We start from the raw sequence: 26,123 nt of genomic DNA, 5'->3' as shown, positions 1-26,123 counted from the left end.
CTTCACGCTGTTGAAACCAAAGCGTTCAGAATCATTGGAATCTCCCGCGATGAAGCTAACTCCAAGGGCCTTTCACTCACTCACCGCAGGCAGGTTGGTGGTCTTTCCGTCTTCTACCGACTCCTCTCTGGCCTTGCCCCCCCAGCCCTCTCTGGGCTCTGTCCCCCAAATATTCCTACAGGTCGCACAAGATCTGCCTGCAACCCTCTTATGGTTAAACTGCCAAAATCAAGACTTTCTGCTCACCTTCACTTCTTCATTCCTCTTTTCTCCCGCCTCTGGAACAAACTCCCTCACTCTCTACAATCCCACTCCACCTTCCAGGTCTTTAAAACAGCTGTTCACCACCATCTCTTATCCTCACCCATCCAAAACCTTGATCTTTTCTACCCCCGCTAATTTCGGTCCCCTTGTGTTTTATACTTCTCCCACCCCCCTTCCCACGCCTCCTGCCCCCAAGCCCTCTCCCTCCCACACTTCTCCCTGCTCTCAAATGTTGTGGTTGTGTGCTTCCCCTTCTCTCCCCATCTTGTCTTCTGCTCCCTCTTTTTGTATATTTTGTTTGTCTGGTTGATTTGTTTGTGAAATAAATGTTAGCGCTTTCACGAGCCTCGATTCAGTATACAAAAAAAAAAGAAGAAAAAAAAGCAGTAGGAGTGGTAGTAGTAGTAGTAGTAGTAGTAGGAGTAGTAGTAGTCGTAATAATAGTAGGAGTAGTGGTAGTAGTAGAGTAGTAGTAGTAGGAGTGGTAGTAGTAGTAGTAGTCGGAGTGGTAGTAGTAGTGATAGTAGTAGTCGTAATAATAGTAGTAGTGGTAGTAGTAGCAGTAGTAGTCGGAGTGGTAGTAGTAGTAGTCGTAATAATAGTAGTGGTAGTAGTAGTAGGCGTAGTAGTAGTAGTGGTAGTAGGAGTAGTAGTAGTCGGAGTGGTAGTGGTAGTAGCAGTAGTAGTATGAGTGGTAGTAGTAGTAGTGGTGGTAGAAGTAGTAGTAGCAGTAGTAGTCAGAGTGGTAGTGGTAGGAGTAGTCGTAATAATAGTAGGAGTAGTGGTAGCAGTAGTAGTAGGAGTGGTAGTAGTTGTGGTGGTAGTAGTAGTAGTGGTGGTAGAAGTAGTAGTAGTCGGAGTGGTAGTAGTAGTAGTAGGTTATGAACTGAAAAGTTTAAAGCTTCTTGAGACAAGAATGTCCAATAGTCATTATCCTTTCCCCAGGGGCTAACCCCCCCCCCCCCCACCTTCTCATCCCTATAATAATCCATGCATTTTCAGCCTATTCTTGTCTCCTTACCGCCTTCTTCCCCCTTCTCGCCCTCCACAATCCCCTCACCCAGCGCATGCGGAACGTCAATAGTCAGGACCACACTGCGTTTATTGAAGTTTTTACAAATCCATAGATATTTTTCACCACACTGTTCAAGTTGTATATTAACACCAAATCACACATTTTCTCCTTTCATTATTTCTTTTCTGACAGGGTTACCTAGTTGGGTGTTTTACTCTTATTAAGCTTCTCCGCATGATGATTTCAAAGGTAACCCAGCCAAAAAGGACAGGAAAACATCGTGCATGGCCTCGCACAGGCTCCAACGAGCTAAAAATGAAATGTCCTTTGGTTGTTATTCAGCCTGTCTGCATCACCCTCATTCCTTCAGTGTACACCAAGCTCCTAAATCTGTGTCCCTTCCTTAACCTCAATGGTTACAGAGTCTGGCCTGTTGTGTTGCAGCCTTAAAATAGCGTGCTCCTCATTTCGCAGGTAACCTTATCTCTCCTGTGTTCGACTATATATTTCAGCAGCCATATCTTTATGTCATTGTCTGTTAGCAAAGACTACCTACACGTCATAGTTCAACGGAGCAACCCTGCTGGGATGCACCCGAAGAACCCTTCTGTCCAAGGGAAGAAGATACTGAATACAAGATGGCACATTCAACGAGTCTTCATTTGTACCCCTCCGTCACATAAAGAAAAGGACCTTCTATTTTTTTCCCCAATGCATACAAGTAGTTGAGTTGAGACAAAATGGCGATTCCACCCTTCCCAAGTATTCCCAAACTCTTTCCTTCCCGTTTTTAAATTTTCTCAATTTGGCTACCTCTCAGGTAGTACGTGGTAAAGAGAGGACTCCAAATGGTCTGGATGGTTTTTCTCGTCGGTTTGTTGAACAGAGCTACTGCCAACAGTCGTTACACATCATCTGCCCTTCCTGGATGCGGTAGTAACCCTCCTGCAGAGCACAGTCACAGATGGAGCAGCAGAAGTGTTTGCGATGCCAAACCTTTCCTTCGGCCACGATGGATTCCTTGCTAACGATGAGCTGAAATGAAAACGATTGAGGGATCGTGAGCAGACATTCAACTGATAATCGGGAAGAAGAAGAGGAATTTGACAGGAGACGGCTCACCTCATCGCATCCCGGGCATCTTGCGAAGTAGCGGTCAGAGTAGTGGCGGCCACAGAGTGGTCGTCCCTCATTCCAAAATAATACGAGGTCCACCAATAACTCTTGGCAGCAGGAGCAGACAAAGCAAGCGGGATGCCAAGCGGCCGTCTCTCCAAAATTGGCCACAAAAACGGCGGGCATGTCGGCAGGCAGTGCGCCACCACATTTTCTGCACGTCTACACATGGGAAGGTCGAGCATCAACCAACATACAAATAGAGCCCCTCCCCCCACAGGAAAAAAATGTCCATCTACACATACACATAGACAACTTACGATTCCCAAATTAACATACATGAGCGTCCAAATATTGCGCTCTTTCCCCTCTTAAACATCAGGATGACAATTTATAGCGGGATTGGTAAATTCAAACCCAGGCTAGATGGTTTAGAGTGAGTGTGCGAACCTCAAGGCCATCTTAACCCTCTTCTCAATACTCAAATAGTCCAATAAAGTTCAAAATAAGTGATCATTATAATAAAAACAAAACAAAGGGATGTTATCCTGCCTGATGAACATTGTTAATACTCAACAATGCAGACATTTCAACAAAGGCCTGTGAATGGCACCATCTTTGATTTCGACCAAGCTCTGCAGTCTAGACTCTAGAGTCGAGAGCGTACTTGGATACAAGTAACATGGTCAAAATGTAAATCGAGTTCTTCCTTGTGCATCTTCCTTGGCCATGAATGTCCTTATGAAAAACTGCTATAACTCTTAGGGTTAGGGTTGTTAGGGTTGGGGTTGTTAGGGTTAGGGTTGTTACGGTTGGGGTTGTTAGGGTTGGGGTTGTTAGGGTTGGGGTTGCTCTACAGGAATCTTACACCTTCGTAATCTCAAGCATGCACAAATTTCAAGGACCACCTAAATTCACTTCACGTGTCCAAACACTTCTACTGCGCGTGTGTGCGTACATGGGCGCCACTGCCAGAAATCCTGATTTAGTGCATGAATTTTTTAAAAATGACATCAGGACTACTTATTGCAGAGACCCCTTCTCCCAAAATACAATGGTGTCCTTTATAATATAATGTAACTATTGCATCTTTGTTCTCGGTCATGGCCGAGGGCCTGAGTGTGGATGCCAAATGAGCAAATCTGCCATTTACAAACACGGCCTCTGGTTTTTCACAGCCACTGACAAAACACCGACCAGCATGGCCTTCAAATCCTTCGTTATCGGATTCTGAGCCGGCGTGGCGGAATTCGACTCGAGGTTGGGTGAGATCAGAACTCTTCTCGTAGACTATCACGTTATATCTCCGGTCTCTTACCGTTGCAGCTAGACGTCTCCCAATGCAACCGCAAACTGGGAATGGGATGGAGCACTTCATGCCAGGATCAACAAGTGGACGTGCTTGGGATTGATGAGATCAGATGCACTCCTGTTCTTTACAAATGCGACTTCGTTATGATTTATGTCTCAGAGGTGGATGAAACTCTTTCTTGCATTTCCTCCTGATTGTACAAAAACTCCTTCTGACTTGTAAGAACACACCTGACTTTAAATGCAACTCAAAGTTTATTCGCATACGTCTGCTTTTCAGGATATTGTCCAATTCGCTTAAACCTTTGGATTCTACAGAACTTCTGATTAAGATTTGTTGACTCGAAATAAAGCCATCTTTCTTCGGCAAATACAGTTGAGCTCAAACTGAAATAAATTGTGAAGCTTATTTGGCCAAGCTATATTTTCAAAGAGAAATGTTTTTCCACATTATTGATTGCACATGTCGTACACATTGGAACATTGTCTTCACAAAGACAGATTATGCCCCGCAGTTTTAACTTTAGCCAAACAAAAAGTACTATATTTGCTTCCAATAATACAGCAGGTTGCTAGGTACATTGGAATTTATCATCATACTATAATAGAGCTATGGCATATGTATGTATGTATGTATGTATGTATGTATGTAGCCAAAACTCCAAGGATTGCATTTTTCATAAACTAGTAATAGACGTCCAACAACAATCCTTCACCATGTTGCGGAACGTCGCTGAGGCTCTCACTCCCCATCCTCCCAACCCCACCCTCCTTTTTCACCTTTATATGCTTTTAAATTCGTTTTCTCCAGGACCGCTTGAGCAAGTGACACAAAGCTTCAACATAGGAGGGCCTACCCATGGAGATTATAAAAAACAAAGTTACATGATGATTCGATGGAAAATGCGGCCGCCGTTCCAAAAAAAAATCCGTTTTCTGTAGGCATGGGTTGCAGGGTTCACGTTTCAGGAATAAACGAAACTCAACCTCGTCTCAATCGGCCAAATTACATTGAGAACATGATTTTTTTTCAGGAAATTTAAGCTAGAATTAAATTGTAACTAGAACGGCACTCACTAGAGCGCACACCTCCACCAGGCTGAACAATTTAAGTTTTGTATCCCACTGATAGGCCGGATCTGGATTCGGACCTGAACCAAAATCTAATCGGCTTGTTCTTGTCACCGACCCAATTCGTCCACCAAGTTTAGTTATAACTCGCCCATAACTTTTTTAAATATCATGTTATATATCGCTTTTCACCCGATCTCTCCATGGTGAAGAATCACTTAGAAAATTAAATAATTCTCGTATCCGAATCCATATTCAGATCTTTACCAAAATCGAATCGATTCATCCTTGTCACACACCCAATCGGTCCACCAAGTTTCGTCCAAATCCGTCCACAACTTTTTGAGATATCCTGCTCTATATCGTTTTTGGCACTATCTCCCAATGGTGAAGAATCACTTAAAAAATTGTACTAGCCGAATCCGGATCTTCACCAAAATCCAATCATTTCGTCCTTGTCACATACACTACATATCCACCAAAGTTCGTCCGAATCCGTCCACATCTTTTTGAGATATGCTGTTCACAGACAGACAGACAGACAGACAGGGGTGAAAACATAACCTCCATCTGCCTTCGGTGGCGGAGGTAAAGACATATGTGCACACAAAATAATTTACTTTGAAACAAAGCAAATGAAAGAGAGCACTCAGGAATGCAGGAAGATTAACCAAAGGATGCCACATTGATTGGGATGTCACAATGATTGTCACATTGATACTTGACGGTTGACAGTATGTTGCCAAATGGAAATCACAAGGACTGGATATACATTGTTGTCACTGTTTATGGTGTAGAAAGGAATGATTATTATGAACCGGACTTCTCCATGAATAATTCAAACTTAAGAAGAACAGTACTCAAGTGTTTCTACTGCCCGTCCTCGACAGGTACTTTGGCTAGTATTTAAAATAAATAAATAAAACGATTGCAGGACTATTCTTCACTTCTGTAACCAGGCGGGTTGCAGCAATAATTCTCTGTTGGTGTCAAAAAAATAAATAAACGACTTATCTACCTGTAACCTATCTTTTAATGAAGCATAATGACTCCAGGATGGCTAATTGCTCAATCTATGTGTTCATCACCGAAATAACCCAATTTGTAACCCTTCAGGAAGAGGTTACAATTTAAAGGAGCTCCTGGGCTTCAGTTGACGATATTGATGGGCAGGTCATATCTCTAGTCTGACCTTCAAAGCTTGCCACCACCTTGCAGTCCTGTGCAGGCCTTCATCTAGAGTACCGTGGGATTTGGCTCCCAACTTTAAGCTGCTGTTGCTGCCTTCCAATGCCATCCACATCACTGACATCTCGTGACTTGAGGCCAAGTCTCAGGGTCTTCTTCTCACTTGTCACAGACAGGCTGATGACCTTGCACAGTCTAAGAGTCTATTTTTGGTTTACTTCTCACACCTCTCACTTCTTTACCCAACTGCTATCCCATCTCCAAATCACATGAGTTGCACCAGAAACCTTTACCTCTTTCATCTCCTTTTTATTTCACTTTTGGGAAGTGGTTTCCTCTACTCTGTTGTCTCATGCTCTTCCCTCCAGGCCTTCCAAGTCTGCAGCCCACCTCCTCCTGATGGTCTTTTCCATTTCTACACGTTTGGAGACCCTGTCCACCTTTCACCTGCAACTTCTCTCCATTTGCTGTGGTACTTGTATGTCCGTGCATTCTTAAGTCTAGCCGTTTTCCCTTCAGCCCACTTTTTTGTTGATTCTTCGCCCTTTGTTCCGCTTTTCCATGAGCTTTGACACCTGCAAATATATTTTTAAGAAAACGAAAAACTTGGGACATTCTTTACGAGGCTCTGTCAGAATGTTCCCACACTATTCCCTTTTTTGGTTAATCACACTATTGGCAAACCATATGTACGAAATACGGATTATGCCACAGATTAGGCAGCAAGATGGTTTATGTTATACTGGGAATTCTGGGTTACGAGTTAGAATTAATCCATTTCGACTTCAATTTTGCTTTGGAAAGCCGTCATCACTTTGCACAAATGACAGGTTTAGTTGATTGACCACCATTTTGTTTTTTTGGTTGTCTGTCCGTGCATGCGCAGCAGATTTTTGTTACCACGATAACTTGTGAACCGCTTAACGGATTTTGACCAAACTTGGTGCAAGTACATAGTATGACGCAGAGATTAACTGTTTAGATGTTGGGGTCAAAATGTCAAAGGTCATGTGCCCATCTGACAATCATTTTGCAGATCATAACTCGAGTTTGAAGCATCTGATGTTTTCTTTTTTATCTCTCTCATATGACATTTAGTTAAGATCAAACGTAACATTGGGTGGACATGTAACGTGGGTGTAGGCAAACACTCGACACATTTGCGTCAAATTCTATTTTGTAGTTTTTTATTACAGAATTGAAGCGCATACCATGTTTGATGCTTAGTTTTCTGCCACAAACATTGTTTTCATGAGCACAAATACATTTTATGTTGACAGTTTACAATATCTGAAAATGTACAATGTCAAAAATAATTTTCCTATAATAAGAAAAGTTTTCTTGAAACAAGAAAACCATGAGAATTTTTTTCTAGGTGCAAGAACAATGTTCTTATTGTTTTTTTGTTTCAAGAAAACTTTTCTTATTTTAAGAAAATATTTTCTTTCTAATAAAAAATTTTTTTGGCATTGTACAATTTCCATTCCCGGAGTTTTACTTGATCTACACCAAAATGCACGATCGAATCGATTGGCACATGCTAATTTGCAAATCGTTTCGCAGAGAAAGAGCATTTTCAGGTGAATGATGGAGTTTGCATTTTGTCCACCCGGTCTTGGGTACTGTACATCAGTGCTGTAGTTAGATCAATAAACTCGTCTGCCCACATCTGAGGGTATTTTTGCTTCACTTTACAAAATCAACACGCTCATGCTTGAGGACTGTCGACTTAGACTCAGCAATGACGAGAACGGCATCTTGTCCAGCACAAACTGTCCTTTAGCCGGTAGGAAGTGGTGAGACTGGCTGTTAGCTCTTTCGAGATCAAGTGTCATTGTGTTCCCATTATCCATGTTGTGTTGCATTTGATCGGTGCACATGGCACACGTTAGACTTTTTTTCTGTCTGCTTTTCCATTCCTCGTTCAACGCATTGACCTGCAGTCTGAAACAAGCGAATGCCATTTGTAATGGAATCTTTATATGTTTAGACATAAAAATCTTGTGAACACCACAAATGCATTTCACATCTGAATGCTTTACATAGTGTGTGCCAGTTTCCGGTGGATTGTGTTGGTCCAAAGCATTCCTCGAATAGCTAGTCACAAGGGCAGACACCACCGCCTGGCCGTGTTTGTGACCATTTTTTTTCCCAGGCATCGGAAAAGGGAACTTGTCTTTCCAAATGGAGCCACAGTACTTGTCTGGTTAGCTCACCTGGAACAAAGTTCAGGGGAGCTTATGCGATGGCGCGTCGTCCGTCCGTCCGTAAACAATTGAAATTTCTTCTCCGAAACCGCTGACGGGATTGCGACCAAATTTGGCACAAATGATATTTGTTGTGTTGCGACTAAAGTTTGTTCAGGGCATCAAATAAATCGGGGTCTAAGGGAGTTTACCGGGGTCAAAGTGGATCCAGGTTTGACCCCCCAAAATAGGAATTTGCTTTTTTCTCTGAAACTGCACACACGATTTCGATGAAACTTGACCACAACCTTCATCACCTGTGATGTACCAAAGTTTATTCACGGCATTAAAAAAAATCTGACCCTTTGGGCGTCTACGGGGATGGGGGGTTGGGGGGGGTCAAAGTGGGTCCAGGTTTGACCCCCCCAAAATAGACATTTGCTTTCTTCTCTGAAACTACACACACACAATTTCAATGAAACTTAACCACAACCTTCACCACCCGTGATGTACCAACGTTTGTTCATGGCATTAAAAAAAATCTACCCCTTTGGGGATCTACAGGGGGGGTTGCCCCCCAAAATAGGTATTTGCTTTCTTCTCAGAAACTACACATGCAATTCTGATGAAACCTGACCACAACCTTAATCACCCGTGAGGTGTCAATGTTTGTTCAAGGCATTGGGAAAATTTGGGTCTGAGGAGGTTCACGGGGTGGGAGAGGGTGGAGGGGAGTCTGCCCCCCAAAACAGTTTTTTTTTTGTTTGTTTGTTTAAAGTCTTATGATTATGTTAGTATGATTCTACATGCTGCCCTGTCTTCTAGCAACCATTGAAATTGGTTTAAAATACCTTTAGTTGGTGCAGTATACTGTTTATTCTACCAGGTGAGCACCAGGGGTATTGCCTCTGTTTATTTTTAAATTGCCTTAGCAATCCCAGAATAGCTTTATCTCAAATGAATTGTCAATGCCACTCTGGGGTTACGCGAACGCACGCATATACACACACACACACACACACACACACACACACACACACACACACACACACACACACACACGAAGGTGGATACCTTGAGACCTGATAGGTCTCCGTTCCACCTTCTGAAACCCGTATATGAAGATAACAACCAACAGCACATGTTTTATCTCCTCGTTGTATATAAGAAAATCAATGTGAAAAACAGTTTTCAGAAACTACAAACAGACCATAGAAAAAAAAAGAAAGTAGAATTATATATGCTCCGGCATCGTTAAAAAAATTTGGGAAACGAGCCGTTTGCCATTGTGTGCGTTTTTTTTAACCTTTGAACCAAAAGTGGACAGAGGTCATGTTTTCACCCATGTTTGTCTGTTTTGATCAGGATATCTCAAAAAGTTATGGATGGATTCGGACGAAACTCGGCGGATAGGTTGGGTGTGTGACGACGAATTGATTTAATTTTGTTGAAGATGCAGATCCGGATCCGGATAAGAGAATGTTAAAAAAACATTTTTAAGCGATTCTTCACCAATTAGAGATGGGGCCAAAAACGATATATAGCACAATATTTTAAAAGGTTGTGGATACGTTATACCAAACCTCGGTGGATGCGTTGGTTTTGTGACAAGAACAACCCGAATCGATTTTGCTTGAGGTCCGGATCCAGATCCGACCCATCAGTGGGATACAAAACGTAAACCGTTCAGCCTGCGGAGGTATGCGCTCTACCAAGTGCTATTCTAGATTTTCAATGCAATGCTGCACCAATTCAGCAAATCCTCCCAAGAGATTGAAATCCTCACAAGTCTACTACAGAGTCAAGTTAAGGCCCTCACAAATATAGTTGTGCAAACATTGTATGATTACTGTTACAGAGCATTGTTTGTTTTAAAAGCACTATCACACTTGAAAACATATATACTTTAAGCCTATTTACTTCTCCAATCTCCACTATCTGTGAAATGTGTTTGTTTTCTTAGGCCTATCCAGAACAGTTGGGAAGGGAATGCCAAAGCCATTTTCGGATTTCTATCCACAGCAGTATACTGTCCATATCTCCTTGAGGTCCCGTTGAACGTGTCAATCATGGCAATCTATTCATGCATTCTTCTTTCATTGTGTATTTATGCAATTATTCATCCTAAGTATAGCACTGAAAGACATTTCTGCTAAAGCTGTTGGGACGAGCATCGTAGGCAACACTGCGGACAGTGGACGCATGTGGGTACGCATCAGGATCTACCACTTGTAGACCATAGAATACTGAGTTTGGCAATTATTCCTTTCCTCGACATTTCATGATGTATCACGAGAGTTTACTTTTTCTGCAATTCCTGGACTTCTGAAGGAACAACTGCCGCAAATGAGCGGAACAAATAAACCTCCTGTCATGGTGTTAGTTTCTGGATATTGTCTGGCACCAAGTATTTGGGCAGCGAATAAATATTTTCAAGAACAGAGTTTAAACCACAATTCATAGACATGATTTGAAGAATGGTTTGAACAGGGCCTTTTCACAGAAATGATTTTTCCCAATGGTGGAATGTTGGATCGCTGTGTCTGATAGCATGGTGTCTGAGGTGTTTTGGCCACAATAGCAAATTTTCCAATAAATCTTGAAAATGAAATTTCCGAAACAGTTCCCGTCATATATCTGTGGTCCAGTGCACCTATGGACAACAGCCAGATTTAGACAGTGAGCCTGACAGTAGACAGACTACCTTCAGATAGATTTCCCGAATACTGTGTTGGACACACTCGTGGTGCTCATGTTGAGTGTGTTGTCATTGCACTGGGTTCAGGTTAGGCCATTTTAAAGCCATTAAGGGGTCTGGAGAAGTTGGTCAACTATTCATAAGTTATGTCAACACTGCCCCTGTTATTACATCAGCATCCTTAATAATAATAATAATAATAATGCATTTATTTTATATAGCGCTTTTCAGGAAGCCCAAAGACGCTTTGACAGAGTGCAAAACATAACGCATAGCAAAACATAAAGACAATTGCAAAAAAAGAAGAATCAATAGGGAAATATTCAAAGCACAAAGGAGGGAGAAGGAGAGGAGATAGTCAGGGGTTAGATGCTGTGGGTTAAATGTTGAATGCAGTGTTGAACAGGTGGGTCTTGAGTGATGTTTTGAATGTGGTGAGTGAGGAGGAGTCTCTGATGGTGTGAGGTAGCGAGTTCCAGAGGGTGGGAGCAGCGATGGAGAAGGCCCTGTCCCCCCAGGATCTAAATTTGGTCCGGATGGGGGGGGTCAGGAGGTTGGTACCAGCAGAGCGGAGGTTGCGGGTGGGAGTGTGTCTGGAGAGGAGGTCAGCCAGGTAGGATGGGGCCAGGTTATGGAGGGCTTTGTAGGTCAAGAGGAGGATTTTGTACTGGATTCTCTGGGAGATGGGGAGCCAGTGAAGCTTGTAAAGGACGGGGGTGATGTGGTCACGGGTCCGGGAATGGGTGAGTAGACGGGCAGCGGAGTTCTGAATGTATTGGAGTTTATTGGTGATTGTTGAGGGTGAACCATAAAGGAGGCTATTGCAGTAGTCCAGACGGGAAGTGATGAAGGCGTGGATGAGGGTTTCTGCAGCCACAGAGGAGAGGGATGGACGGAGACGGGCGATGTTTTTCAGGTGGAAGAAGGCTGTCTTTGTGATCTGTTTAGTGTATTTGTCGAAGGAGAGGGTTTGGTCAAAGATGATGCCAAGATTCCGGATGTGAGGGGAGGTGGACACTGGGAAACCGTCGATGTTGAGGGCAAAGTTATGGGTGGACTTGGTGAGCGTTTTTGGGCCAATGATGATTATTTCAGATTTATCACAGTTAAGTTTGAGGAAGTTGATTTGAAGCCAGGATTTTATTTCAGTGATGCAGTTTGTCAGGATAGAGTGGGTGGCGGTGGAGATGGACTTGGTGGAGATGAAAAGCTGGATGTCATCGGCGAAGCAGTGGAATTGGAGACCATGACGGCGGATTAAGTGACCGAGGGGGGACAGGTAAAGGATAAAGAGGAGGGGGCCAAGAACTGAACCTTGGGGGACACCTTGGGGGAGGGGAGCAGTGGGGGATTTGCAGTTATTGATGGAGATGAACTGACGTCTGTCAGAGAGGTATGATTTAATCCAAGAGAGGGCAGTGCCGGTAATGTTAAAGGTGGTTTCAAGTCGGGTGAGGAGGATGGTGTGATCGATGGTGTCAAAGGCAGCGCTGAGGTCGAGGAGGATGAGAATGTTGAGGTTGCCAGCATCAGAGGAGAGGAGAAGGTCGTTGGTGATTTTGAGGAGAGCAGTTTCAGTACTGTGGTTGGACCGGAATCCGGATTGGAATGTTTCATACAGGTTATTGGCAGAGAGGTGATGCTTGAGTTGAGTGGCTACAGCGCGTTCCAAAACCTTTGACAGAAAGGGTAGGTTGGAGATGGGTCTGAAGTTATTTAGGGTGTCAGGGTTTAGTCCAGGTTTTTTCAGAATGGGGGTAACAGCAGCAATTTTGAGGGATGGTGGGACGATGCCTGTAGACAGGGAGGAGTTTATTGTTGCAATGATAAGTGGAGAAAGAGCAGGAAGGGAGGCCTTGACAAAGCTGGAGGGGATGGGGTCAAGAGTGCAGGTGGCAGTTTTCATTCCGATGAGGAGTTCAGAGAGGTCAGTAGGGGAGACTGGGGAGAATTGAGACAGGGGATGGCAGGATAAGGGGGGGCAGGTGGTTTGAGGGGGAGCGGGTGCGGCGGTGGTCAAGCTGTTGTAGATGTTTTCAATTTTGCGTTGGAAGAATGAAAGGAAGGAGATGCAGTTGTCTATTGTGAATGACTGGGTGGTGGTGTTCAGGGGGCTGAGGAGTTTGTTTATTGTAGAGAAGAGTGCTTTTGGGTTTCCGGAGCCAGAGTGGATAATTTGAGAGTAGTAGGCGGAGCGGGCGCGGGAGAGGGCATCTTTATAGTGTTGTATGTGGTCCTTGTAGGCCTGGGAGTGAACTGTGAGACCTGTTTTATTGCGGAGTCTTTCAAGTTGGCGAGCACGAGTTTTCATTAGGCGGAGCTCAGGGGTAAACCAGGGAGCAGAATGGGTGAAAGAAACTGTTTTGGTTTTTATAGGCGCAATTTGGTCAAGGCAGGAAGAGAGAGTGTGGTTGTAGTAGTCAGTGAGGTCAGAAGGGGTGTGGAGGTCAACGAAGGGAGAAGTGGACATTTTTTCAGAGAGGGTCGATGAGAATGAGGCAGGTGAAAAAGCGTTTAGCTTACGGAAGTTGATAGTGCGATAATGCCTTGGTGCTGGGGTGGGGATGTTGATGGTCAGAGTGATGGCTAGGTGGTCAGAGAGAGTGAGGTCGGAGCCAGAGAGATGGTGCAAAATTAGTCCAGTAGAGCAGACAAGGTCCAAAATGTGACCACGGTTATGGGTAGGAAAGTTGACATGTTGAGTGAGGTTAAAGCAGGTGAGTAAATCAGTGAAGTCAGTGGTTAGCGTGGAGTCAGTGGAGTCCATGTGGATATTGAAATCACCAAGGAGGAGGATTGAGGGGGAGAGGGAACATAGCTGGGTCAGAAAGTAGGAGAAGTCAGACAGGAATGATGGGTGTGGTTTGGGAGGGCGGTAGACAACAGCCATGACTGACTGTGTGTGACCAGAGAGTTTAAAAGCCAGGTGTTCAAATGATGGAGCAGATGAGATGGAGATGAGGTTGGTCTTGATGTCTTGTCGGTGAATAACGGCAATTCCACCACCTCGGCCCTCCGAGCGTGGTTTATTGATGTAAGAATATCCATTGGGTGTGGTGAGGTTGAGCGTGTAGTAGTCCAGTGGTTGTTGCCAGGTCTCAGTGAGACAGAGAAAGTCCAGTTTATTTTCCAGGATGTAGTCGTTCAGGATGAGGCATTTGTTGTTGAGGGACCGGGTATTGAACAGGGTGAGCTTGATGTTGTTTTGTACGGCGGGTATGAATCCAGGTGATTTGGCCAGGGTTCGCAGACAGGAGGTGCGATTTTGTGCGTTGTTGTGACCAGGTGTGTTGGGACGATGAGTGGGAGTGCGCTGAGCCGACCAGAGGATGGGGATGGAGTGACCTGATTGTAAATAAACAAACTTACGACCGGAGCCACGGTGAATGTACCTGGGTCGACGCAGGAGTCCATTCGATCTGATTGCAGAGATGCATGATGGGGTGGAGCGGGTTTTAAGCAGGAGAAGCCTTGCGGCGGAGTACCGCAGAGCCATGCCAGCAGGAGCGAAGGCAAAGCGAGCACGCGGCCAAGGGTGAGGAGGCGAAACAATCGACACAACCAACGGGAGTGGGCCCGAGGAAACAGCGATGGAGCCGAGCAGGTGAAGCCCGGAGCAGCAGAGCAGAGCCGGGACCGCGCAGAGGAAGACTCAATGGCCATAAATCCGCCACGACCACCAGTCATCCTTCCGAGGTCGGCTAATTGAGTACCAGTTCACTGGTAATTCCCTGCTTGTCGTAAAAGGCGACAAAAAGGGTTGGCGTCAGGAAGGGCATCCGGCCGTAAAACATTGCTTCAAAAAGGGGACCGAAAAACAACAACAACCACGGTTCCCGAAAAAGGCCAACCCCCGCTTTGCGGGGAAAAATGGCCTCTAAAGGTGGTTATAAACAGAGACTATAGTGTCACCATGGAAAGATAACAAAAATAATGATAAACTCCATCCTTGATTACAGAATACCTCATCCACAGATAGTCCTTCAATCTCAATCTTGTCGAATTTAATATTTTCTTCACACCAGCAATCTTGATAGTTGACCAGGTGAAATCATTCTGAATGATCCATGTCTCACCAGGGAGAGAGACGTTGCTGGTATGTTATCTGTTAACACAGGAAACAGCCACTAGTATAGGGCTGCCAGGGTGGCCTAGAGGTACGTACACCTAGAGGTAGCTTTCTAGCCTGGGTCTGAATCCCGACCCAGGTATAGACTGTCATCCTGGTATTTCACAGGCAGGTTGATTCATCAGTGTGTGTGCCGTCCCTCGGATGGATGCTAAAAGGACGTCCTGTCTGCCAGCATTAGTTGGTGGATGTTAGATCCCACAGATCCCAGTCGATCATGAAGAGTAGGCAAGTAAAAAAAATTTTTTCCCAAGCAATCCTTTTGAAGTCTCACATAATATCACATGGGCCCGGCCTATTTGCTGATTCGGCCATGGATTGTGATCCCCTGCCTAAAGCAAAACAAAGTACACAAACTCAATTTACTGCAGCCATTAACATAAAACATCCTTTAAAATAAATAAACAAAATAGGAATAACATCCTATTCATGTGAAAAAAGTTAATGTGCAAAGCTAATACAGGAGTAATGTTACAATGAGGAATCCCTGTCACCCAAATATTATGAGTATCTCAATTACCACATTACCCCACAGCTGAATTTCCAGGGCACGTTTTGTGGGTTTCTTCCGATGAGGTGGTGCAGCCTGGTGTTGGCTTAGTGGTTAGGGTGCCGGCTTGGGATCTTAGGCTCCTGGCTTCGAATCCCGGTCGATCCCAGAATTAACGCCAGGGGGGTTGACTCAGCCTGTCATCCTTCTGAGGTCGGCAAATTGAGTACCAGCTCACCGGTAATTCCCTTGTGTCGCAAAATGTGACTAACAGGGTTGGTGGCAGGAAGGGCATCCCATAAATCATTGCTTCAAAAAGGGGACCACGGTGCCCGAAAAAGGCCGACCCCTGCTCTGCGGGGAAAAATGGCCTCCAAAGTTGGCTTGTTCCTATGAGGTGGTGGAGTCCCACAAGCCGTGACGGAGAATGGAACGCTCACGAGTAGTGGAGATTACCAAGGCTCGAGGGTTGCCACTACGCCAGGATTATGGAAATTTTCCACCGAGTGGTTTTTGGATTCTAACCCACAACAGTGAGCTTGTTCCCCAACACCCCAGCTTTACCCACCGCAACACACAGCTGTTCCTTCTGCCAAAAGGAACCATCTACTTATTATGGTTCCCAGAGAGAGACTTTAAGTGTTTAGTCTTCGTGTCCGTGGTGTCCTACCTTTTGGAGAATATTTTCCTATTATTTAATTATTGCCCCCCCCTAATTTTCAATTATTTTCAATTATATAATTTTTCAATTAAAAAAAAAAGGTCAATTATTAAATTTTTCCTTTATTATTATTATTATTATTATTATTATTACGAGGCATTCCATTTAATTTTTTTCATTTAAGTGCTACCAATTGGCTAATATTACGAGTGGGCTATACCAGGAACCGGAACCATCAGAAATTGCAGCCCTCTAGTTATGCATGTAAATATGGTAGAATTTTTGAAACCCACTCCACCCATTAGATCCATACATGCCCCTTCCTTTCTGCCTTTATTCAGAGCTCCTCAAAAAATTTCCCCTTCTCCACATTTCCACAATGCTTTCTTTTTCTTTTTCTAATCTCTATGTCTATCTCTATGTCTATCTCTATGTCTATCTCTATGTCTATCTCTATGTCTATCTCTATGTCTATCTCTATGTCTATGTCTATCTCTATGTCTATCTCTATGTCTATCTCTATGTCTATCTCTATGTCTATCTCTATGTCTATCTCTATGTCTATCTCTATGTCTATCTCTATGTCTATCTCTATGTCTATCTCTATGTCTATCTCTATGTCTATCTCTATGTCTATCTCTATGTCTATCTCTCTCTCTCTCTCTCTCTCTCTCTCTCTCTCTCTCTCTCTCTCTCTCTCTCCCTCCCTCCAGTATCCCCCACACAACAAACACATGGCTCTTGAAAGAATCATTATTGAGCCAGTCAGAGAGTCCTGGCCTGGCGTTGGCTTAGCGGTCAGGGTGCCGGCTTGGGATCTTAGGATCCTGGGTTCGAATCCCGATCGATCGCTGAATTAACGCTAGGGGGGTTGACTCAACCTGTCATCCTTCCGAGGTCGGCAAATTGAGTACCAGTTTGCTGGGATGAATGATCACGGTGTGTACCCCGATTCAGAATAGGCACACTGTATCCCTGTGCATCGTAAGAGCGTGACCAAGGGTTGGCGTCAGGAAGGGCATCCGGCCATAAAAACATTGCCTCAAACAGGGAACCGTGATTGTCATGGGGCCCGCAAGGCTAACCCCCGCTCTAACGGGGAAAATGGCCTTAAAACGATCATTCATTCATTCATATTCAGAGAGTCCAGTATTTGAGATAAGAATCTCAGCATTTTAGAGTATCCAAGGCTGCATCAACTACTTAGTCCATTAAGCTGAAGGTGTTAAAGATCGACGCGACGTTTCAGCAGCATTCAGCAAAGACATCCTCAGTTGCTTCACCATACTCAGGATCACTCGTACTGGTTCTGACAATGAAGCAGCACATTCCAATGTGCATTTTTATTTGACAATATCCAAGCTTGGCCTGACCAAGCACAAGTTTTGCAAGTGCCATATAATGACCTCCAACGAGAGATTCCAGGCCCTGATGTTTAGTGGTAGGTTTTTCCTCAACTCGGTTTTCAATTTCCCGGGATCCACGATCAACCGGAAACTCGACTCGACCAGTCACATCGACACCACGACTACAAGAAGAGAACAAGAGCCAAAGGCAATCCAAAATGAGAGGTTCACCTTTGAGACTTCATTATTTATAAAGCTCAAGCCAAGTGTCTGGCGGAATGCTCACGGGCAGTTTAAATAGGAGCAGCTGGAGCAACACTCATAAAAGTTGGATTCCAGCCAGAATCGAGCTGCCAGCTTCGTCTGAAGTTGCGAGCATCCAACACACACTCTCACATTCTCTCTCCCAACTGCTTTAGATTTTACACCCTTTCTGTGTTTGCTTTCTCGGCACTCTTGCGTTCATGGTTCCAAGGCTTTATGTCAGGGGCATTTTCAACCCACCCCAAAGTTTCATGTGGACCATTTTTCACTGGCTGACAAAGCTAGTAAGGCCGAAACTACACTCACACACAATGGTGTTGATACAAACTTGTGAAGATCCGTACGACCATTGAACAATCCCCCTTTTTGGGTGCTGGTAGGTCCATGGTAGTGCCTATGGAGATCTCACTGGCATTTTGCTGTTTAAGTAAGCTTTGTCAAAATGCACTGCAGAAGCTCAATTCCGGAGCTCCGATAGAGCTCCATGGTGCATACCATCACAAGATATTGATCTGCAAATTCATCAATTCCACGTTTTTCATTCAAAAGCAGTCGATACAAATATAATGCATTGCAGAAGCAAATCTTGGCCTTCAATAATAGCACACAATGAGGGAAGCCTCTTTGTGACACGTGTACAAGCGCTGCCTTTTGGTCTTCATCGATCATTGGGACACGATGCTGTCACTTCCATGGAAAAATATATCCGGTGCTGCCCATCTCTGATCCGGGTCAAATTAGGATTGGAAAGCTAAATTTAATTTGTTCACGATGCCAGTGATAACTTTCCTATTGATCACGAAGGACACGGTGGGATCTTTAACGTCCACCTACTAATGCCAGCAGATGGGACACCTCGCTAAATGTCTATCCGAAGCATGGCATGCACATTGATGAAACAGCAATCTGACAGTTTATAGTGTGGTCCAGAATCAAACCCAGACGAGACGGTCAAAAGTTAAGTGCGCTACCTTCCACACCACCTGGCAGTTGCCTTATGGTCTCACTACATCTGGAAACGTTTTAATTCCCAATTGAACTGCTTTGCGCATTAACGGGTTATTTAGTGTACCTGTGGATGAGGACAATATGGCTTTTCAAATGGCTAATTATAGCTTTATAACACTTACCTCTCTCAGGATTATAGTCCTCAGCAACATTCCTTGAAAAAGAGGAATAAGCTCCGCTTTTAACGCTGAGCGTTGTACACCCAGGTGATACCCATATGGCCCGTTGTTTGTGCCCACCTGATAGTCAGCCATTTCATTCACTTATTTTTGAAATTTGAAATTATTTTCAGTATTTGTATTTGTATTTGTATTTCAGTATCAGTATTTGAAATTATTTTAAAATACATGATTGTGTATCTTAAAATTATTTTAAAAGTCTGCCATTCTTCCCTGGCTAAATGCCAGCAAACATCTCAGTGGTCTCGTGCCAGAAACCGTCAAATGGGACCATCGATGAGGAATTGCCTTTTTTTGGAGTGGTCCGAAAATGAAATTTATCAACTACAAAATTGCTTTAGTGCGATTTGATTTTTTATATTTATGATTACTTTTGGCAAATATCATTTAGTTTTGTCTGAACTTCTAATCGATGTACATTTTGGCCTCGAAATAGTACTTTCAGTGGAAACATTGAATCAAAATAAGTGCAACCTTCATACAAGGTATTTAAAAAGAAAAACGAGGAAACCGAAACAGAAAACGACCGACGAGCTCGTACCTGTTGCTGTTGTGCTGCATCGTGTCCAACTGCCCCTTGACATTCCAAGCTTACGTGTTCTCCCGACAGGCGGACATTTGCGAATGACATGGCGTCGATGCAGCGCTGCGCGTGTTTCTCCAGTCCCCATCGTTCGTCAGCCGACAGGTCGTGACACCGCCGGGGTTCGAAATCGTGCGCTGGGAGTTGGCGTGCGAGCTGTTTGCGGCGGTAGACTTCACCGGCTGTCCCCGCAATTGGCCGCCAGTGTTCGGGCAGCAAATTCAGGAACTGTACGGCCTGTGTGGAGAAATGATCACTTTAAAACAGTAACTCGGACCTGTGGGGAATATTAGATAATATGTACGATATCTTCTATGCGAAACAAAATGACGGCTCTCTTTCCATTTCCTATCTCCTCTGCCACTGCTTCACACACACTCACCAAACTTTGATTGTAGGTATAGCTAACAATGTTTTACAGAATCTAAATTTAGTCTGCAGACAGAAATATCAACGATTTGGATTCTCAATGTCTGGATACCATGGAACTCTTATGGAGCTGTCAAGGAATTGGTAAAAGCCAGGCTAGCTCATTAACAACCTTCAGAAAGGTTGATCTGTTTACCCTCCTTGGTCTGGCCTACATCAGATGCCAGTTAACTTTTTGCGTGCCTAGTACAAATTCCCAGAAGGAAAGTTCTTACTGCAAAAGTAGCTTTCATGAAAACGAAATTGCAACTTTTGTAAATATTTAAATAATCTGCACAACTATAAGAAAAATAGACAGATCACCGTGGGACAACTCACCATCTCATGTCCTACACCAGGTGGTGCCCACTCGTACGTAACTGCGCTGAAAGTCGGATCTTTGCGTGCTGCCATCGTCTTGGTGACGATGACGCGGTTTCGCTTGTAGATCCGTTGCTGTGTTTTTCCAGTTGGTTTGCCGCCGCGAACACTGGCTGTCAGGTGAGCGTGTTTGGAGTTTGCGAGAAGGTCTCCGAGTCGCAAGTCATCCTCCATGTCCTGTGCCACGGCGTGCTCCGATCGACTGCATCCACAGTTGCCGCAGCATTTCCTGCATGCAAAGGGACAGTGGACAGACATGCAAAGGCTCCAAGGACGATGGTACCATAGCATTTACCACAAACAGTACACCAAAGGGAGCATCATCTACAATAACCCCTTTCAGCAACGTTTCTCTTGCTGTTAATAGTAATTTGGAGAGGGGTGGCCCAAAAACGCAAGTTTATGTAAATAATAATAATGCTAGTCTTAAATAGTGCACGATTATAATTTGATATCCTCGACACGTTTTCAAATAAAATCAATCAAAACTGACAATAATCATAGTAACCGACGATGACCTCAGAAAGGCAAACTATGACAGTAACATGGGGATTATAATGTAGTGTTTGTTGAAAAGATGTGTTTTGAGCAATGTTTTAAAAATTTGTAGACTGGCTGCTTGACGGATGTGTGGAGGGAGTGAATTCCAAAGCGTTGGAGCCACGACTCCAAATGCTCGGGCAACATAGCAACGACTTGAGACTTTTGGAACACTAAGAAGGGATTTAGCTGTAGGTCTTGAGGTGCGTGCTGCTGGTACATACGTAAGGGGTGATCACGTCCATTATGTCCATGTTTTGTGATTTATAGGTGAGGAGAAGATTCTTTAAAATGATGATTTTATCAAAGGAAAGCCAGTGGAGAATTTTTTTTAGCATTTGTGAGATATATTGCTTTCTTGAAACTTCCTCAATAATTTGAGCAGCTGTGTTTTGTACACGTCTCTGATGGACGTCAGATTGTGGCAGCCCATAAAGCAGGCTGCTATAGGCATCTGATCTGCTAGCAACAAACGAGTTGTAGTAGCTTGCTTCGTAAGATAGTTCCAAATCTCTCCAGTGCATCTAATTGCTGCAGTGACAGAGTGGCAAACGTTCTTAATTTGTTCTTTCATGGTTAGGTAATTATCCTTGACTGCAACAATATTTCTTGCATGAGCATTAGGAGACATGTCAACATCACCAACTGCTATGGTCAGTGGATGAGGCACTGCGAGGAACTTTGAGGGAAAATACATGATTTCTGTGTTATCCTCACTATAATTCACCAAATGTCCGTCCGTCCGTCTGTCTGTCTGTCTGTTTGTCTGTTTGTCTGTTCGTAGGTACCGTAAAAACTGCTGAACCGATCGCAAAGATATTTTGGGTGGATAATCCTGGGATCTCCAGGAGTAAAATAGGCTATTTAGTTTTCCAAATTTCAGCTTTAATCTCCAGCATTCTCAGGTTTGGTCTCCCGCATAATATTCGTGTTCGCATAAGGTTCATTGTTCTCATTGTGACGATGTTGCTTTCCCGGGTGCCGCACAAACGGCTGCACCGATCACTGCACGGCTGCACCGATCGCTGCACGGCTGCACCGATCGCTGCACAGTGACCTCGGACAAAGACCTTTTATAAGGACACGGCTTGTGTCCCTGCTTGAGAGAATTCTAACCCATTTCAACTGAAGGAAACACGTATCGGGGGTACATACGACATAGCGATTGTGAACACGATTAGTTTAAACTCCACATGAGAGAATTCCACATAGCTATTTGGGCGGTGAATACGCTAACAGATCGCTGTCTCCATCGATCTTTCCAAGGCCGTAACACCTATCGGCTCAAAATCCTTTTAACTGTTGATTTGGAAGTTTTTACAATGAAGGAAACACGTATCGGGAGTACATACGACATCAGGAGTACTAACTGCACGCGTCTTCTGTATCAAGCTTAAATCTGTCATGGCGGATCTGAAGAGCGGAATGCTTGGAGAAGTGGTGGGCTACTTCGGTATGAAGGAGGATCAGAAACGTGGATTCCCACACTGCCACATCCTGCTGATACTTGCTCCCGCATGACGTCATTTTCCCGGGTGCCGCACAAACGGCTGCACCGATCGAGATTTAACGGATGTTTATCTTAATCGTTTAAAAGAAAAAAAGCCTTCAATTTCTGATATTTAGCCTTTTCATTTGGGCCTCCCAATTGAAGCTCCGCCCATAGGGCGGGTACCGTTGCTAGTAATCATTTAATACAAGTTTGTTGTGGGTCGCCCAAAGCTTAACAACAGTGACGCATGCATTGAGTCGATCCAGCGAGACCTCACGTTCAGATGGTTTGAACATAATATCTAGCTGTGTATCATCTGCGTAAACCATTGATTGTATGTCATGTGCAGTTATGATATCAGCAACTGGAGCAATGCACGTAGTGAAAATAATCTGTCCTTTGGCCGACCACACTTGTCATGGTGTGTATCTGACTTGATGTCGTTGATTCTAATGGCATGTGCTCTATTCGCCAAATAAGAGAAACAACACTGTAGAACCTTGCCGGTGAAACGAAACGCTTGGATAGTCTCTGCAGCAATATGCGATGGTCTATTGTATCCAAAGCCACACTGAAGTCGATAAGTATAAGGACAGCTTGTTTTGGCCATGCAGGGCTAACAGTAGGTCAACCTGTACCTTGCGGAGGGTTGTCTCAACAGAATGACATGCTCTATATGCCGACTGGGTCCGGGACAATAAATTGTTGGCGGTCAAATACTCCTCGATTTGAGCAGCAGCTGCCATTTCAACTAGCTTTGTTACATCGCTGAGATCAGGTATTGGGCGATTGAGGTCATGTGGGAAGCTGTTCTTCTTCAGTCGAGGGGTCACAAGGGCATGTTTCATCAAAGCAGACTTCCCCTGTTTGCAGACCAGTATTGATTGAAATCATTAAGGCAGGTAGTAGAACACAAATTCATTCTTTCAACAATGACGTTGGTATAAATTAGTTGTAGTTGGGAAGCACCCGTACAAAATTGAAGGGACCCTCAATTAGTATAGCCGTCCATCAGGCAAGTGTCGTGTCTAACATGTTGACCATGGAGGTACCCCTTCCTCGTGGGGAGGATACTTGCACCACTCGCACTAGGCCTACACAATACTGGATGAAAAGCATGCAATGGTCAAAACCTTGGTCGTCATCTTTGCCCGTAAGCAGCTATATAAGTTGGTAGCCCCTTCATTTTATTTAAAAAAACAAACCAATGGTAACTCTTTTTAGGTCAATTCAAATTTAAATCATTGCCACATTATCTTTGTGTTGTTTTTGAGCGAGTAAATACTCTCGTGGACTCCGAGCTGTGATGTTCCTGGTCACCTCCAAGGATGCTCCAAGAATCCCATGCACCTCTTCCGGCAGACCAGGCACGGCTCGGCTGCAGCCCCGACCCCGGGGTCCTGCAATCGTACAAGAGGAGCCACAGAGACATCTCAAAGATTTGTTACACAGTAACGTGTCTGGTTTAAATTATTTGTTGCCCAAGCGATGTACGTTTACTCGTCATGATGAAAGGGAGATTGGCATCATGATACCAGCTAAAATGCACGGGTCACAATGGGGGAATAAACAACACTTAATTACAGGAAACTAGCCCAGTTGTCCCTACTGACAATGGCACATTATGGGATTAAAATACTGTCTGCACAAAATATTTTAAATTATAAATACAAGACAAAAATCATGTCAGCATTCTTTTCCTTTAAACAACCCCTAAATGTTCTGTATGCTTCATTTTCTGTTTACATTGATGGTGATGGAGGAGCTTGTATATCGTCATCTGCAAGACAAGGATTTAATAGATGTCGATGTACTTTAACATTGATTACACGGACATTAGGAGATGTCGATGTACATTAGCATTGATTACACGGGCATTAGGAGATGTCATTGTACTTTAACATTGATTACACGGACATTAGGCGATATCAATGAACTTTAACACCGATTACAAGGACATTAGGAGATGTCGATGCTCTTTAACATTGATTACACGGACATTAGGAGATATCAATGAACTTTAACACCGATTACAAGGACATTATGAGATGTCGATGCTCTATAACATTGATTACACGGACATTAGGAGATATCAATGAACTTTAACATTGATTACACGGACATTAGGAGATGTCGATGTACATTAGCATTGATTACACGGGCATTATGAGATGTCATTGCACTTTAACATTGATTACACGGACATTAGGAGATGTCATTGCACTTTAACATTGATTACACGGACATTAGGAGATGTCATTGTACTTTAACATTGATTACACGGACATTAGGAGATGTCATTGTACTTTAACATTGATTACACGGAGATTAGGAGATGTCGATGTACTTTAACATTGATTACACGGACATTAGGAGATGTCGATGTACTTTAACATTGATTACACGGACATTAGGAGATGTCGATGAACTTTAACATCGATTACACGGACATTAGGAGATGTCATTGTATTTTAACATTGATTACAACGACATTAGGAGATGTCGATGAACTTTAACATCGATTACACGGACATTAGGAGATGTCGATGTGCTTTAACTTTAGTTAAAAGGACATTAGGAGATATCAATGAACGTTAACATTAGTTACAAGGACATTAGGAGATGTCGATGTGCTTTAACATTAGTTAAAAGGACATTAGGAGATGTCGTTGTACTTTCACATTGATTACACGTACATTAGGAGATGTCGATGTGCTTTAACATTAGTTAAAAGGACATTAGGAGATGTCGTTGTACTTTCACATTGATGACACCGACATTAGGAGATGTCGATGAACTTTAACATTGATTCTACAGACATTAGGAGATGTCGATGTGCTTTAACATTAGTTAAAAGGACATTAGGAGATGTCGTTGTACTTTCACATTGATGACACGGACATTAGGAGATGTCGATGTACTTTAACACCGATTAGAAGGTTCAGGAAGGAATGCATAAACAAGTGGTGCTGTATATGGGATTTGAACTTGTTATAGTGTTCAGATGGGAACACGCGATAACAAGAAAACCCAATCAGTTGCAGAATATTCAAGATGAGAAAACGAATTTCTCAACCGAAGAATCAATAATTTGTGACAACTTCGAGGAAGGGCTCACGACCGAAACGTCGCTTCACCTTCGTTACCACCGCGGTTAACATACCTCTGTTAACATGATCGGTTAATGGGCCAAATGGTTGTTTTTATTTTTCCGATGATACACCGACCGTTAGTCCTGATGAAGATTCATTCCTCCTTGTTTGTGATCAAATCAGGTGTCGAGACACAGGTAAAAGAAGCAGCATTTGGTTCATTTACACGAAAAGGTATAGATGTGTTACTGAAACATGAATGCTCATGCTGAAGACGAAGAGGTGGAGGGATAAATGTGCACTCACTGCTTTGATGCGTGGAGGCTTCTCCGTTCGATCCTTCTTCTCTTTCGTTCCCCATTCTCGCGCGTTTTTACTCATTTCGTTCAATGCAAAAGGACACGCGACTTGGAAGAGCGAACAAATCACAGGTCGTGTGTTTGCACCCGACAGGTGACTCCTCGAGCTGCTATGGAGGTTCTCGGTTTCACAAGCAATTCATTGTTGTTTTTATAGGAGTAGGAGCGCTGTTTGTTTACTGCTCCAAGCCGAGGCATCCCCATGCGCATCCCCGCCGTGCGCGCCGCCGTCACGTGCTCATATAGGCGGGAGTCGTGCGCGGTGATCCCACGTAGCCAATGCTCCGCCTCGTGGGCGTGACCGCAGCTAGTGGGCGTGACCATAACCGAAGCGTGAATGGA

At 43.9% G+C, this 26,123-nt stretch overlaps 2 protein-coding genes across 2 annotated transcripts in view; one reads left to right on the top strand and one right to left on the bottom strand.

Moving 5' to 3' along the window:
• The window catches only part of LOC137437821 (transcription factor EC), a 244,658-nt gene that overhangs the window by 10,426 nt on the left and 208,109 nt on the right, over positions 1-26,123 (top strand). Inside the window, exon 2 of the mRNA XM_078766816.1 lies at positions 6,334-6,437. The gene's annotated coding sequence lies outside the window, so the exon portion shown is untranslated. The remainder of the gene's footprint in view (positions 1-6,333; positions 6,438-26,123) is intronic.
• On the bottom strand, positions 1,349-26,080 carry LOC137437820 (LIM and cysteine-rich domains protein 1). Its single transcript, XM_068132475.2, has 6 exons — positions 25,729-26,080; positions 23,651-23,730; positions 20,257-20,527; positions 19,468-19,746; positions 2,402-2,617; positions 1,349-2,314 (listed from the first exon to the last, which is right to left on the bottom strand). The coding sequence occupies exons 1-6, from the start codon at positions 25,801-25,803 to the stop codon at positions 2,168-2,170; spliced, it is 1,068 nt and encodes a 355-aa protein (XP_067988576.2). The 5' UTR covers positions 25,804-26,080; the 3' UTR covers positions 1,349-2,167.

This window comes from Myxine glutinosa, chromosome 12 (genome assembly GCF_964187855.1).
Source record: "Myxine glutinosa chromosome 12, kmMyxGlut1.1, whole genome shotgun sequence".
In the NCBI taxonomy this organism is placed as follows: Eukaryota; Metazoa; Chordata; class Myxini; order Myxiniformes; family Myxinidae; genus Myxine; species Myxine glutinosa.
This window is presented reverse-complemented; position numbering and strand designations above follow the sequence as displayed.